Source organism: Nannobrachium achirus (genome assembly GCF_963921795.1).
Source record: "Nannobrachium achirus genome assembly, chromosome: 16".
Classification (NCBI taxonomy): domain Eukaryota; kingdom Metazoa; phylum Chordata; class Actinopteri; order Myctophiformes; family Myctophidae; genus Nannobrachium; species Nannobrachium achirus.
In genome coordinates, this window is record NC_137823.1 from 51564985 (window position 1) to 51579281 (window position 14297).

Below are 14297 nucleotides of genomic sequence, written 5' to 3' on the forward strand. Positions count from 1 at the left end.
GTGTACGCTGATGTCACTGCTGAAGGTGTGATTGACAGCCCCCACTGTCCAATTGACCTCCTCCAGCTTCTCCCTGAGCCCTCCCATCTGCCCTGTGGTGTCCCTGGGGATGGAGGAAGAGCTTGATTGCCTTTGGATTTTTTCCCGGTGAGACATACGCTAATCGCTAAAGCAGGGGTCTTCAACGTTTTTAGGCCAAGGACCCCTTAATCAAGAGAGAGATGAGGCAGGGACCCCCATAACCCATATATACCAGACAGTTTCAGTGTATTTTGGATTCAAGTCAATTTAGGTTTTCATATATTTAACCATTGAATTGTCAACACTTAATAAACTTCAGCTTTCACTCTGTACTTAGTCTGCTCTTTTTCCCCTCTACACCAAACCTCTTTGCCGAGAATAGCCGATCTACAAGTTCACAACACCTCTAGATCTGCTATTTTTGGGTTTCTATCACACAAAGATTTGAAGGACCCAGGTCCCGGACCACCTGTTGAAGACCCCTGCGCTAAAGGAAATGTCATGGGGTCATCAAAATCAATAGGTTTCGGTTCTCTTTGGAGTGCACAGCACTCCAAACATGTCTCTACTTTTAGAGACATGTTGGCCACAGACAGACAGAACAAAAAACACATTTTATAGAAACATTTTATGATATACATTCATGACCATCTCTAGACGATTTTCACGAACCACTCACACAAAAGAAAAACAAAAATCCCCCAAAATCAAGGTCACTGGAATTAACCGCGTCCTATTCTTGCGTTCACCTGATCAGGAGGTCCTGGTCGCGGAGCCAGGCGGAGGTTCGAGACACCTCCGCGCCGAGGCCTGACAGGTTCCTGTAGGCGGAGGTGCTCAGGGAGGACAGCCGGTCGTCCAGCTGCACCAGGTAGCCCTCAGACTGCAGGTTGCGAGACTGCAGGTTCCTCAGCTCCATCTCCAGGCTCTAGGGGGGAAGGATGAGGTCAGTTTTACTGTAATCACGGCCAGGATTGGCTGGACAAGGAAGGGGTGTTGTTAATCTATCCTTTGACATTATCACCTTTGTGTGTGTGTGTGTGTGTGTGTGTGTGTGTGTGTGTGTGTGTGTGTGTGTGTGTGTGTGTGTGTGTGTGTTAGGCTTTTCGCATCTGGTAGCCATTTTGGAGGTTGGCGCGGAGTAGTCTGTCCCAGTGTTCTGCTAAGAACTACAGTAATTTGTAAGGCGGAGAAGCCAAAAATTAAGCTCCTTTCGGAACCTCTCATTGACTAATTTCCGGGCTCAAGTGCTATACAGTCTATGGGGAAAACACAGAACCGGCTGACTAAATGAGCGATTTACAACTCTTTATTTCAACACGTTGCTTCGATTTTCTTTAACGTTTGAGAAGTAAGACGATGAGAGATCAGCAGAAAACCTTCACTTTTTGGATAGAATGTTCACCAAAGGTAAGAAGTGATCGCTAACGGCGGATCTTCCACCCAGCAGGGAGATTCTGGTTGACGACAGGGAGGAACCTCATCTCTGAGCTGCAGCAGCGTAGGGAGAGGTTCCGAAAGGAGCTATGAAAAATGGAGCACTCAAAAATGGCAAAGCCTCAGCCTTTTCTACAGGTAAACATTTTCTACAGCCTTTTCTACAGGTAGACATCTACAGGTAGGACAAATCTCCTAGTCGGTACAAAACCGTCTGGAGATGACGCGCTCTCTGCGAGAGTAGGTAATAAAGTATTTTTGTTTACTGGGTGCAGATTCGGGTAAGTATCAGGAAAAAAGGGAATATCCGCACTCTCTGAAATCGTTTCTTTCTTGTAGATTTATTAAATCATTCTTTCACACAGCAGTCTCACCGAATAGACGGAGCGGTTTCGGCCTGTGGCCTTCCTCAGCGTCTCAAAACTCTGAGTTTTGAGACGGTTTTGACACACAGCAGTCTCACCGAATAGACGGACCGGTTTCGGCCTGTGGCCAAAAAGAATGATTTAATAAATCTACAAGAAAGAAACGATTTCAGAGAGTGCGGATATTCCCTTTTTTCCAGATATCTACAGGTAAACATTTCAACCTTAACCCTCTTTAATTGAAACTGTATTTCCTTGGAACATGCCAGCCCTTCAGGATGGTACCTTGATGAGGAGCTCCAGCCTCTGCAGCCAGTCACTGTGGTTGTGAAAGAGGTTCTCCAGCTTCCAGATGTTCTCCAGGAGGTCGGCCTGCGTCGAAGCCTCGCCCAAGGTCTGCTGCAGCAACCTGGAGCCCTCCGACTTCCGTGTCACGTTCTCCATCAGCACCTCCTGGCGCTCCGAGGACAGCTGAGAGCGGGATACTGGAGTGGGGGGGAGAGAGAGGGAGAGAGGGAGAGAGGGATGAGAGAGAGAATGTTGCAGCAGATTCATAGTCTCTCTGACAGTCCTGTCCTTTCTCCACACTGGCGTAAATAGCAGACTAGAACACACTAGCCTCGAAACCCAGGTTTCTTTTGGCGATCAGAAGAAAAAGAAGCCTGGGCGATCGCGTTATGATCACTGTTGGAGGAAGTGTAGAATTTCCCTAACCAATCAGCGTGCAGAGAGCGTCGCACCGAATGTGTTGACGTCATGACGCAGCAGCGTTCTCTGCGCTGAGCAGAGGAGCAGAGGGGGGTGGGGGGAGGAGAACACATGCTACTGGCCAGAGACTCGCGGAGAGATTCGCTTCGGCCGCCCATCTGCCTACACAAACTGGTCCACGTTAGCTCAGAGTGAGAACACACTAACCCTGCACTCACGCCAAAAGGGAGTAAACAAGCAAAAATGTGTCCAGCAGTCATTCATTCATTTCCAATGGTAGCTGGCTCCACTGAGTGACTTGGAGTGAAGAGACAGATAACATCGCCATGACCTGGCTACCAAATTGAGAAACGCTCAACTTCATGCAGAAGAGTAGGGATTAGGGATCGTGCTATTCTGATGGCCAATAAGATGGCAGATGTGTTTCCTCTTTCGATGTGAAACTTCCACAGAGTTTGTTTACAAACTTTTAAACAAGCTCTTGTAAAAACTATTTTGAACAACTGCATGGCCCATGTCTCGCCTACAAATGTTATCAGAAACTTTGAAATCGATTCTTTCCAGACAAGCTGCCATTGTACTTCAGTATCACCAGACGGACACTGAGAGTCTATAGTTCTCCTCCCCACCCGTGAGCTCTCCTGTCGGGCACAGCTGCTGGCATGAGCCGTCAATTAATAGTCATATAAATTGGTCTGCCTTTAAGACAATACAAACATACAACTCCACGGTGAAGACGATGTAATATCATGTAATATCATAAATAAGAGTGGTTATAATATGTACTAGTAAGACGCCAGACAGCCGGATATAAACAGCACAGTGCTGCCTGAGTGCTGTCTGTATGTATGTGGGTGGGAAACCTGCGCCTTGTTATTTATATTAGGTCGCATTTGTTGGTGGTGATGTCACCCTCATTGGCTAAATGACTGTCGGCCGGAAACAGATAGCCAGAAACAGACGGCACCGAACGCAGTACTTGCGCGCTCTGCTGGCCCAAGTAATTACAATCTGACGGTGAGAGCGGGTGAACCTTAAGTACTTAAGTACCAGCTGTGTTCACAACCCAAGTGGACTCTTAAGAGGACAGTAGTGCTTTCGTAAATCCAATTTGATCCCGGCGGATTTACAAGTGCGTCCGTTGAAAGCATGAGATGTTGTGAAAATGTGAATTGCTCAATCGAAAATGTCAGATGTTTATTGTTATTTATTGCAGATTTTCCTTTTAAGCCATCGAGAGTTTTATAGCAGGACATGAAACAAAGCCATACATGTGGTGTCCAGATAATACTCATTGAACTTAACACAGGGTCAGGGGATACGGTAACTAAATGGTGTTGTGGTGGAATACTGTATATTTACTGTAGCTGTAACGTCACTTTTGTTGACAGTCGACTCATTGGCAGTGACCTCCCTTGTTTTTTGGCCCGGGCTAAAAAAGCCCATCGCTCCGCTCTGTTCTCAAGCGTTTCTAATGAGAAAAAGCTTTCCCGACTCCGTGTTCTGTTGAGGACAGGTTGCCCGGGCAACGGCTCGGTCAGCCCAGGAGATATTTTGAAACCAAATCCTCGCTCTGCGCTACGCCATGACGCCATCCACTGGCTGGGGCTGCAGGGAACCGCGTGTCAGAGAGAGCGGCTGTTGTTGCCCCACGAGCGCTGGGGCGTCAATTGGGTATTGCTAAAGGGGGGGAAATAAAAGTTACTTTTAAATATGAATCCATGAATGTCTCTTTGTCTATCTGTGCTGGTTATTATGTTGTTAAATTACATTTAAATAACTACAAATGCAGAATTTTACAAAATGGTCACTTTAACAAGGTATTATAATTATATTCTCCATACTTGTATTCTCCCCATCTTGACAAAATGGTATATTCCCAGGTTCCACAGGTCAGCTGCACAGGTGCAATGCATTATTGTTAATTGTGGCACGTTTACTAACATACCAAGTTTAGCACTTGAAAAACCATTCAAGGCTGCCATATCCAGCCCAAGAAACCGTAGACATTGTGAAAATAGCCGATCTACATGCTCACAACGCCTCGCAGCGCGAGGCGTTGTGAGCATGTAGATCTGCTATTTTCACAATAGAACTGTGTTATCCAAAATGTAATGCCTATATTTTCCATGAGGACTCCCATCTTTGCCATACCCTAGCTTTTGCTGAACTGACGCCACTGCACGAGCGCTGGGGGAAACGGGAATGCTTGGGAAATGGAAGGGAACGGATAACAATTCCCCACGTACGTGCAGTTCTAACCCCCGTCGCGGACACTCTGTCGTCTCAAGCGGCACATTCTATGCACTTAATGTACTACACATGGCTCTGTGTTCTTGTGTTTATACAGCGGGTGAGTGTATGTTCGTGTAAGTACGTGTATATGCATATCTGATTATTCCTCTGTGTCTATGTGCGAGTATGTGTTTCACGCCTGTTGTTCTATACGAGTGCATTTATCTGTGTGAACGTGTGCATATCTGTGCATATCTGTGCGTGTGTGTGTGTGTGTGTGTGTGTGTGTATGTGTGTGTGTGTGTGTGTGTGTGTGTGTGTGTGTGTGTGTGTGTGTGTGGCGTGTGTCCATGTTACGTCATGCACACACACATACTGGCAAACACTTGAGTGTCTTCAGCGCAAAGAAACCGCAGAGCGCCCCACGGCTGACGGAGCTTTGCATTCCAACTCGTTAAGTGTGTTAGTGCGTATTCTTAATGACCTGAAAAACAAAATAAGCCTGGGTCTCAAACTACAGAGAGCTCTTGATTGGTAAATTATGCTCCGTCAGATGTCAGCGTGCAACATATCACACACCGACACACACAGGAACACACACACGCTGCATATACACATGCAGTCACAAGACAACGTGCAGTACGCACATACACTTATACACAGATAAGAGTCTAATGACCATTAAGCAACACTAGATGGCCTAGGGGCTCTCAGGTGCACTGCAGCAAGGAGACAAGAGACGGAGAGGAGGCCAATAACTGCAAAACCAACTCCAGATGAACGAACCCTACAGGATCAATTAGAGAGAGAGAGAGAGAGAGAGAGAGAGAGAGAGAGAGAGAGAGAGAGAGAGAGAGAGCAAGAAGAAGAGTGGGTGAAGGATAAAGGTTGACTAACACTCGTTCAACATTCTTTCACTCATCCTGGGAGACTTCTCTTAAATCTTTCTCTTATTGTCTGTCTCTCTCTCTCTCTCTCTCTCTCATGCACGCATGCGCACACGCACACACACACGCACACACACGCACGCACGCACGCACGCACGCACGCACCTGCGCACACACACAGCTGGATGTGGGATCGAGTGAATCTGCTTAAGTCCATAAATTACAGATGGGACTGCGGATATATTCAGGTTTTTCATACCTGCAAGTATGCAGGCAGGCATGCATATTAGCGTGCATGAGTTGTTGTGTGCGTAGTGTGACTGTGTGTACTGCGTAGTGTGACTGTGTGTGTGTGTGTGTGTGTGTGTGTGTGTGTGTGTGTGTGTGTGTGTGTGTGTGTGTGTGTGTGTGTGTGTGTGTGTGTGTGTGTGTGTGTGTGTGTGTGTGTGTGCACATGCGTGTGTGTGCGTGCGTGTGTGTGTGTGTGTGCAAGAACAGACAGATCATCATAACCGTGTCTATTGAGACATGGTTTAGCTCGCTGGCGCTCAATGGAGGTGGAAAGTTAGATCGATTCCAGTGACCCAAGGTTGATAGGGTGTCTCAAAGATGTCATGGTTTAAACATTTTGTTGTTTAATATCCCTCAACATCCAATGTGGTCACAGAGAGACAGACCTGAGTTCCAAGTGCTGCTTGACCTACGCCAACAATCGTGTTAAGTGATTAGCCAGCACAACATTTTGGGACCGATCCCTACCATTTGGGCTTCGTCATGCTGACAGGAACACAAATTGATTCGCCACTTCACTTGCCTGTCGCTGGCAGGGCTGCACAGTGACGTTGTCCAAAAACGTGCTATTATCAACACCCAAAAGACACCCATTAAAAGCTCACTCTGGCCAGTTGGTCAGTTGGCCTGCTTTGTTTTGAACGGAAACATTTCTATGCCCTCTGGCCTCAATTGGACAAACAAGATGTACACAAATAGAGGGTTTGCAAATCAGCATTGTTGAATGGTCACTCCATACTTCACCCTGTACAAGCACAAACATAATTTGCAGCACAAAGGCTCTGTAAAGATTTGCTTGAAACGGTTGCAAAAACAATGGTGTAGCTGTCGTATATTGTAGGTTGCAGTGATTGTGATTGACTACTGCAGCCCGTGCTGCTTTCATTTTGTAATTACTGGTAAACAGCAAAAACCAACACAACTAAACAATAAAAGACTTAAAAGAGAACAAGGAAATCTACAAAGTGTGCATAGTTGGACAGCTTCAGCACCCTCTGGTGGGCATATTTTCAGACAGTAGAGATACAGTACATACATACATACATACATACATACATACATACACACACATCTCACTGGCACACGTCACAGTGTCATGTCCGTAAAGGTGTGTTTCAGAAAATGTCCATGAGTAGCACTGGATTTGGCGTACACGGACATCCGTTCAATGGACATCTCATATGTGGAGTATATACCAGATCGCTGCTGCTGACTAAATACAATCTTGACTTTCGACTCGAGTGCAACGCACATGCATGCTGGGTTTTCTGAACAAATAAGACCGTTTATTTGTCCACAACTCTTAAAATCATAACTTTCTACTCTATATGTGTACAAAATACAAAATACACGAATAAACCATGCAGACCCATTGTGCTATACAGTAGCAAGTAAGGTTGAGGTTAAAGATCGAAGCATGCGTTTGCTGGCACAAATCCCTGAACCAGCTGGTAGAATCTCTATTGGAAAACTCAATGAGAAACAACTAATGGCCGAGATGCCCTTGAACCACAGTCCAAGTGGAGTTGCTCAGAGTCCAACGATATAAAACACTGTGGCTGTGGTTGGTCTCCCACGCACGCGGACACACCGCACACTAAAGTGACCGAACAACCCTAACACTTCTCTTTCAGTCGTCGCCTCATCATATTGCATTGTTGTTGAGTAATGTCTGGAAGACTGGCAGAGGTTGTAGGTGTGTCCAGTAACTCCCGGGAGGAGACGTTGATGAGGAACAGGGTGACAGAGTATCCTTGCTCCTGACAAGTCCATTTAGAAATGCTTCACGTCACTGGGAGATGGAAAAGTCATTGTTCCTTCTTTTATTTCTCATGATTCTTCTTGTGAGTGCACATGAGCACACACAGGCACTTACTGAATACACATATAGGCACATACAGCAGGCAGAATGTATTGTGAATGCACTCACCCACACACGCACGCACGCACGCACGTGCACACAGGTACACACACGTCACACGCATGCATGCACACACACACACAAACACACACACAGACAGGTGATGGCAGCTAAATTAAAGCCAGATTTGTTACATTCCCATATTGACAGTTTCATGGTGTTTTATTCACCACCAGAGTTTCTCTGTGGGGAGGAGAGGACATTTTATCCGTCCATCTATCACAGAGTACTTTACTCACTGGCTGCGGACTTGGCTGAGCCAGCCAGCCAGCCAAGCTGCCAGCCAGTCAGTCAGTCAGCCAGCCAACCTGTCAGCCAGCCAGCCATTCAGTCAGACAGCCAGCCAGCCAGCCAGCCAGCCAACCAACCAGCCAGCCAGCACAACAGCTGACCTACAGGATGTTCTCTGAACAGATCCTACATTAATGGTGGAGGCCGGCAGATGGTGTTACCCAACATTCTATGATGGCCAGGAGATGGGCCAGGAAACATGATTGGTCAAAGACACGTTCCAATAAAAAATATATATATTTATAGCTTTATTGATTGCTATGTCCACTCCAGGGAACTAGTTGGCAATCTTTCTTGTTTTTCCAATGTTTTATCTGAGTCAGCTTTTAAATGTAAAATAAAAAAGCAATAACAGCTTTATAGTGGTAACATGATACTGTCTTGGCCATTAATGCAAAGACATATTCTTTTAATTTACTGTTGAAGCCCTGCTGGTGCATCTAATTAAAAACAAAAACATAACAGCATACTTTGTCTCTGTGCTAGCACTTAGACACTGTAATGAAATACTATATGAGAACTAAAAGTGATATGATGTGTGCATCGATAGGCAAGCGGTTCAGAGTTCAGACCACTTCTGGACACCCATGTAGGCAACAGTCAAATTGAGTCCTTTTTTCTCACCATTCAATTTCTAAACAACCTAAATAAAAGTTCCAAGCTAAGCATTTAGACCAGAGACGGCACTTTTTTAGAGGTAACACATCGATAGAGAGAAAGTGATTGTGTGCGTGTGTGTGTGTGTGTGCGTGCGTGCGTGTGTGTGTGTGCGTGCGTGCGTGCGTGCGTGCGTGCGTGCGTGCGTGCGTGCGTGCGTGCGTGCTGCGTGTGTGAAGGTGGAATAGATGGCTTTGACAGCAAACAGGCGCCAGGCTGTGTGGCATTCAGTTCAAGGCGAGGACAACAAAACAGAGCGCTATCTGCCAGACCCTCTGACACCCACACATGCTCTCTGTGTCCCTTCAAAGCTATAGGAAGACCCCAACACTGCCCTGTCTGTCTGTCTGTCTGTCTGTCTGTCTGTCTGTCTGTCTGCCTGCCTGTCCGTCCTATGCTACTGTCTGTCCACCATGAATAATAGGATTATTGTGAGAGTGAAAATGAGAGGGGGAAAATAGTGAAACAGATGCTAGCTCTCTCTGCCACACTCACTTCATTCTTTCCTCGCTCCCATGACCAGTGTCATTCACACACACACGCACACACGCACACACGCAAACACATATACACACACTCTCTCTCTTTGCCTGTCTGTCTGTCAGTCTCTCTCTCTCTCTCTCTGTTCTCTATTCCAGACCTCCACCAGACCACAATACGGCCTGTCTGGTCCTCCTACACAGTCCAGTGTAAACAGACAGGTGGTAAAGAGTTGATGGCGACCACAGGCCAACACAGCAATGCTGAGACAACCATCCGTTGCAGGAATGTCTTTTCCCAACCCCTCAATCGTTATAGTGCATGGATATGCACGTTGCACGCGCACACGCACGCAGACACAGACACCTCAACAAAGAACACACAGACAGACACAGACAGATTGAGATGTGTTGTGGGGACCAGACACGGATGAAGACCATGATGTCTTTGACTTCACCCGCCCTGAGGAATGCAGCCCTGATAGCTCTGTCTCTACTTTCTGGACGCGACATTGTCCAGCCGGCCTGTCTGTCTGTCCCGCTGGGTGTGTGTGAGAAGAGCACACAGATAAATCCACAACTCTGACAGTGTACAAATGGCACCAACCGGGGGTCCATTCGGTGCTATTTGCACACTCTGAGAGTTAAATTTAACACAGAGGAGTCATGCAGTTTACAGTGCATGAGTGTGGGTGGGAGTGGACATTTGGTAGAATGCCAATTCTTCATTTCAACTCTAACCCAAGTTCATTTAAACCCCCAAAGAAAAACACTGAACGATGCTGTACATGTCTTGTTTAAACTGTGCTGTCATCACTCACATTTCTCACACGTAATGTTTCTTATCTCTACAAACAGCGTGTGTTTGTGTGTCTGTGTACGTGTTGTGTGTGTGTGTTGAGTTGGCGGCTATGTGTGCGGGTTGGGAGTGCTAATACTAGTTGATTTACATTGGCAGTTTCTCCTTCTCGTCTGAAACGCTGTCTATTCATGGCTCTTCCCTGCTCTGTGTTAAAAGTCTTGTACAAGTCAAATGTCCCACAGTGCTCTGGCTCCTGGCCTCGTTACCGTGACTACTAATCTCTCTGTTTAGCTCTCTCACAGACTTTTTAATAAAGTCCTTAATAGGTTTTCTCTGTGTGTGTGTGTGTGTGTGTGTGTGTGTGTGCGTGCGTGCGTGCGTGCGTGCGTGCGTGCGTTTGTGGGCCGTGTGTGTGTGTATGTGTGTGTGTGTGTGTGTGTGTGTGTGTGTGTGTGTGTGTGTGTGTGTGTGTGCGCGCGCGCGCGGCTACGCGCTTCCGCATGTGAGTGTCTGTGCTTAGAGGAAATGATTTTCCAGCAGCTTCATTTAATTACAATGGACTCTGCCATATTAAACAATTATCGAATGTCTAAACGAATCCAACCTTAAAGGCCCATACTGGTCTCTTTCCTTGTCTTCTAGAAACATAGTCCCTGGAGGAAGTATGATATTGTATTGGAGAGCTAATATAGGGAGCAGTTGTGTCACAATTGCCAGTATTAATACCAGGTACTGTATCATAATGAACTTGATGGCTGCTGATTATTACTGTTTGCGTTGAAGAAGGCCATCTTGGAGCGAGCAAGACATATTCACTCCATGAGACTGTCGTGACCTTTGATCTTTGACCCCTAAAACTGTCAGATATTGAGATAGATACAGTCCAATAATCGCAATAGTACACTCGATGGCGTACTTTACTGTCATGGCTCTTCATTGATGCCTGAGGAACTCGTTCCAGACGGCATCACTGTCCTGCCAATAAAGCACACTATGTACCGTAAAATATTGCTTAATTGAGTCATTGCAGACACAGTGACATACAGTACATACTACTGTACATACACAGACAGCATCATTACAATAGTTTCACTATTGCTTTGTGACTCGACTAATCATAACATAATTACATTTGTGCTCCTTGTAAACTTTAACATCCCAGTTGAATGACTTATATTATACTTGAGTATATACATACACACAGCTCCGTGCAGTGCAGCACTACATTCCATCATGTTACATATTTTGTGCGACATTAGGCATGTTTTGTGCCAAAATGCATATCCAGACATTTTCCAAAACCTTGGATTCATTTCAAACCTCTTCCAGGCCTGTAAAACTGTTTTTCTAATTTCAAAATATTCAGGAATTTCATGACCGTGGGAACCCTGTGCAAGGTTTCAGCCCGACAGCAATGAATAAATTGCATTAATGTAAATCAGGAATGACTCTGGGTAGAGAGTAGGGGATATGATGTGGCATGAGCCATTCCTTGAACCAAAGACATGCAAATGACTAGGTCTGCGGCTGCGCCATATTGCTCACGGACACACGTGAGCACACACACACACACACACACACACACACACACACACACACACACACACACACACACACACACACACACACACACACACACACACACACACAACAGCATGTTGGCAAGACACTTTGTCTAGCACTTTCTCATCAGGACCTCACTTCCCCCCAAAGAGTATCAAATCCCCCCAGTCGTCCAAAGAGGAGTACAGAACAACAAATAATCAGAGCTAACCGGTCTCTTATTGCACTCCAGAGCATAACGGGAAGGACTTCCCACTCCACACCAAGGCCGGGGTCCAAGCAGCACCGCAGCCCGGATGGAGCTGAGAATGAAACACAACGATGCTGTCTAAACAAGGTTGGAGAGTGATCTTTGGTCCCCACTTCAAGTGCTGAGCCGAGGAAAACAAATCTTGGGTGGGTTCATATTTATGTTTCATTTGAATGCTGGACGAGCTATGTTTATTCTTCATTGTGAATTTAGAAATGTGTCGGTTCTGACTAAATGCAGAAGGAGAATCTTGGGACAGTGCTGTGCTGCCAATGAAGTTGAAACACAAGTAGCCTCAACATTAACGAGCGTCAACGAGCATCAGCTGGACACAGACACAAACACCTCATGGTAAACTCGGGCTAGTCCCAGTTGTCCGGTGTCCCAGTTGTCCGGTGTCCCAGTTGTGCGAAATGTGTGTGTGCGCTGCTGGCTGCTGCGCTATGATCAGGATACGGAACGAACTGGAGTTCTGTTTAACATGTGTGCTGCTGTGTTTGGGCTGACCTATGATCAGATTCAGGTCCGTTATTAGCCGCGAGGCAGCAGCATGAAGAGGGCTAGTCCCAGTTGTCCGTTATTAGCCGCGAGGCAGCAGCATGAAGAATGTGAGATGATAATGGTGGTCTATAACGTGTGAAATCGGCAGAGTGCTAAAAACAATGGGACAAAGCGAACTTGTGAAAATCGGCCGAGTGCCAGGAATGCTGAGGTGGGGGTAGGCTACAGTAACAGACATACAGCCAGGCTACAGTATAACAAAACAACAGATAAAAATGCAGACTGTAAATGTACAAACGTATTGGTATCAATATAATGATGTCATACAATGAATGCTCTGCGAATTTTCGGTGATAGCTGTACACTACTTGAGTAGCTGTACGCTTGCCGCCTAACGCTACACAGCCAGCAGCGCACACACACATTTCGCCCAACTGGGACACCGGACAACTGGGACACCGGACAACTGGGATTTTCCCGGTAAACTCACATTTCATATTGCACATGACTACCAAGGTAATCAATAAAGTCAACCAACAAATCCGCTTCTTGCAAAGGGTTGCCCCGCTGATCAATATTAAATCTCGAAAGACCCTATAGGTGCTATTATTGGGCGGGCCCCTCATTGATTACGGAATCCTCGTTTGGTATCACGATGCCCCAGCTGCCTTAAAGTAAAAGCTCCAAACAGCCCAGAACAAACTAATTAAGGTCGTGCTTGGTCTTCCTCCTCGGGGCCACCTTACCGATCATCACCATGAAAGCGTGGGGTGGCTCAAAGTAGCTGACAGAGTACAGTATCTTGCAAGGGGCCTGGTGTACAAGATACACTACCCCTCCAAGATACCCATGTACCTGACAAATTACGTACTTTCTAAAGGTCAAGGATGTTCACGATCACAACACCAGAGGCAGCTCCACTAATCATGTTCAAAGTAGATTTAACACTAAAGAAGGCTCTAATTCGTTCTCCTGCTATTCCATCAACTGCTTCCGCAAGCCTTAAAGGAGTGTAAATCCTTAGCCTCCTTCAAAATTGGTATGAAAATCGCCTTCAGGTGGCTGCTGCTCCAGACTTGTAAATAGACTAAGCCCCCATGCTTCCACCCCCCCCCCCTTTTTCTGCTTTTGTAATTGTTGTTATCCTTTTTCTGCTTTTGAAATTGATGTTATCCTAGATAAAGTACTATGATCTATCCTTCTGTCTTTCAATGTTGTATGAGACACAAAGTGGTTCCAGTGTAAATAAGCCGTAAGGCTTTCTAGAAACTCCTTTTAGTTGACCTTGTACCAGTGATTTGTGCTGTCATGAAACTGTACCTTTTTCTATTGCAAACTTCTAATAAACTCTTCAATCAATCAAAAAACACACCAAATCAATAAATTGCTCCAGGGGTCACAAAAATGGCCGCCAGTTGATATCCATGTTGTACAGCCTATATAACATGTTTTATCACTCTAAAACTCAGGCTTTCATACATTCATTCATTCATTCATTATAAAAGTGAAATTTTTCAGAATGAAAAATGACCTAATGATATAGTGTTGTATATATTGTATATAATGCAATGCGTGATTGCCACAAACTCCCACCCACGGCACACCTGGGACTTGTCTCGTGGCACACCAGTGTAACCTCGGCACCATCGTTGGTAACCACTCTTTAAATCAAAAACACTGAGTCACCAAAATCCCCAGGGTTCATCCTCTGCGGACTGCAGTGTTGAGGAAAGTATTAGACACACAGAGTTATTGTTTATAACGTTAGGTCGCCTGTGTGTCTCTGTGTGTATGTGTGCGTGTGTGTGTGCGCGCGTGTGTGTGTGTGTGTGTGTGTGTGTGTGTGTGTGTGTGTGCGTTTCTGTGTGACTAATACTGAACACACGCTG

The 14297-nt window shown here is 45.9% G+C and overlaps 1 protein-coding gene across 1 annotated transcript in view; it reads right to left on the reverse strand.

Annotated features, from left to right (window-relative positions):
• The window catches only part of scara5 (scavenger receptor class A, member 5 (putative)), a 107548-nt gene that overhangs the window by 44140 nt on the left and 49111 nt on the right, over positions 1-14297 (reverse strand). Inside the window, exons 4-6 of the mRNA XM_080744344.1 lie at positions 2109-2308; positions 771-949; positions 1-103 (exon numbers count right to left, since the gene is read on the reverse strand). The exon at positions 1-103 is cut by the window's left edge and continues 24 nt beyond it. Of these exons, the coding sequence (XP_080600470.1) occupies positions 1-103; positions 771-949; positions 2109-2308 (482 nt within the window). The remainder of the gene's footprint in view (positions 104-770; positions 950-2108; positions 2309-14297) is intronic.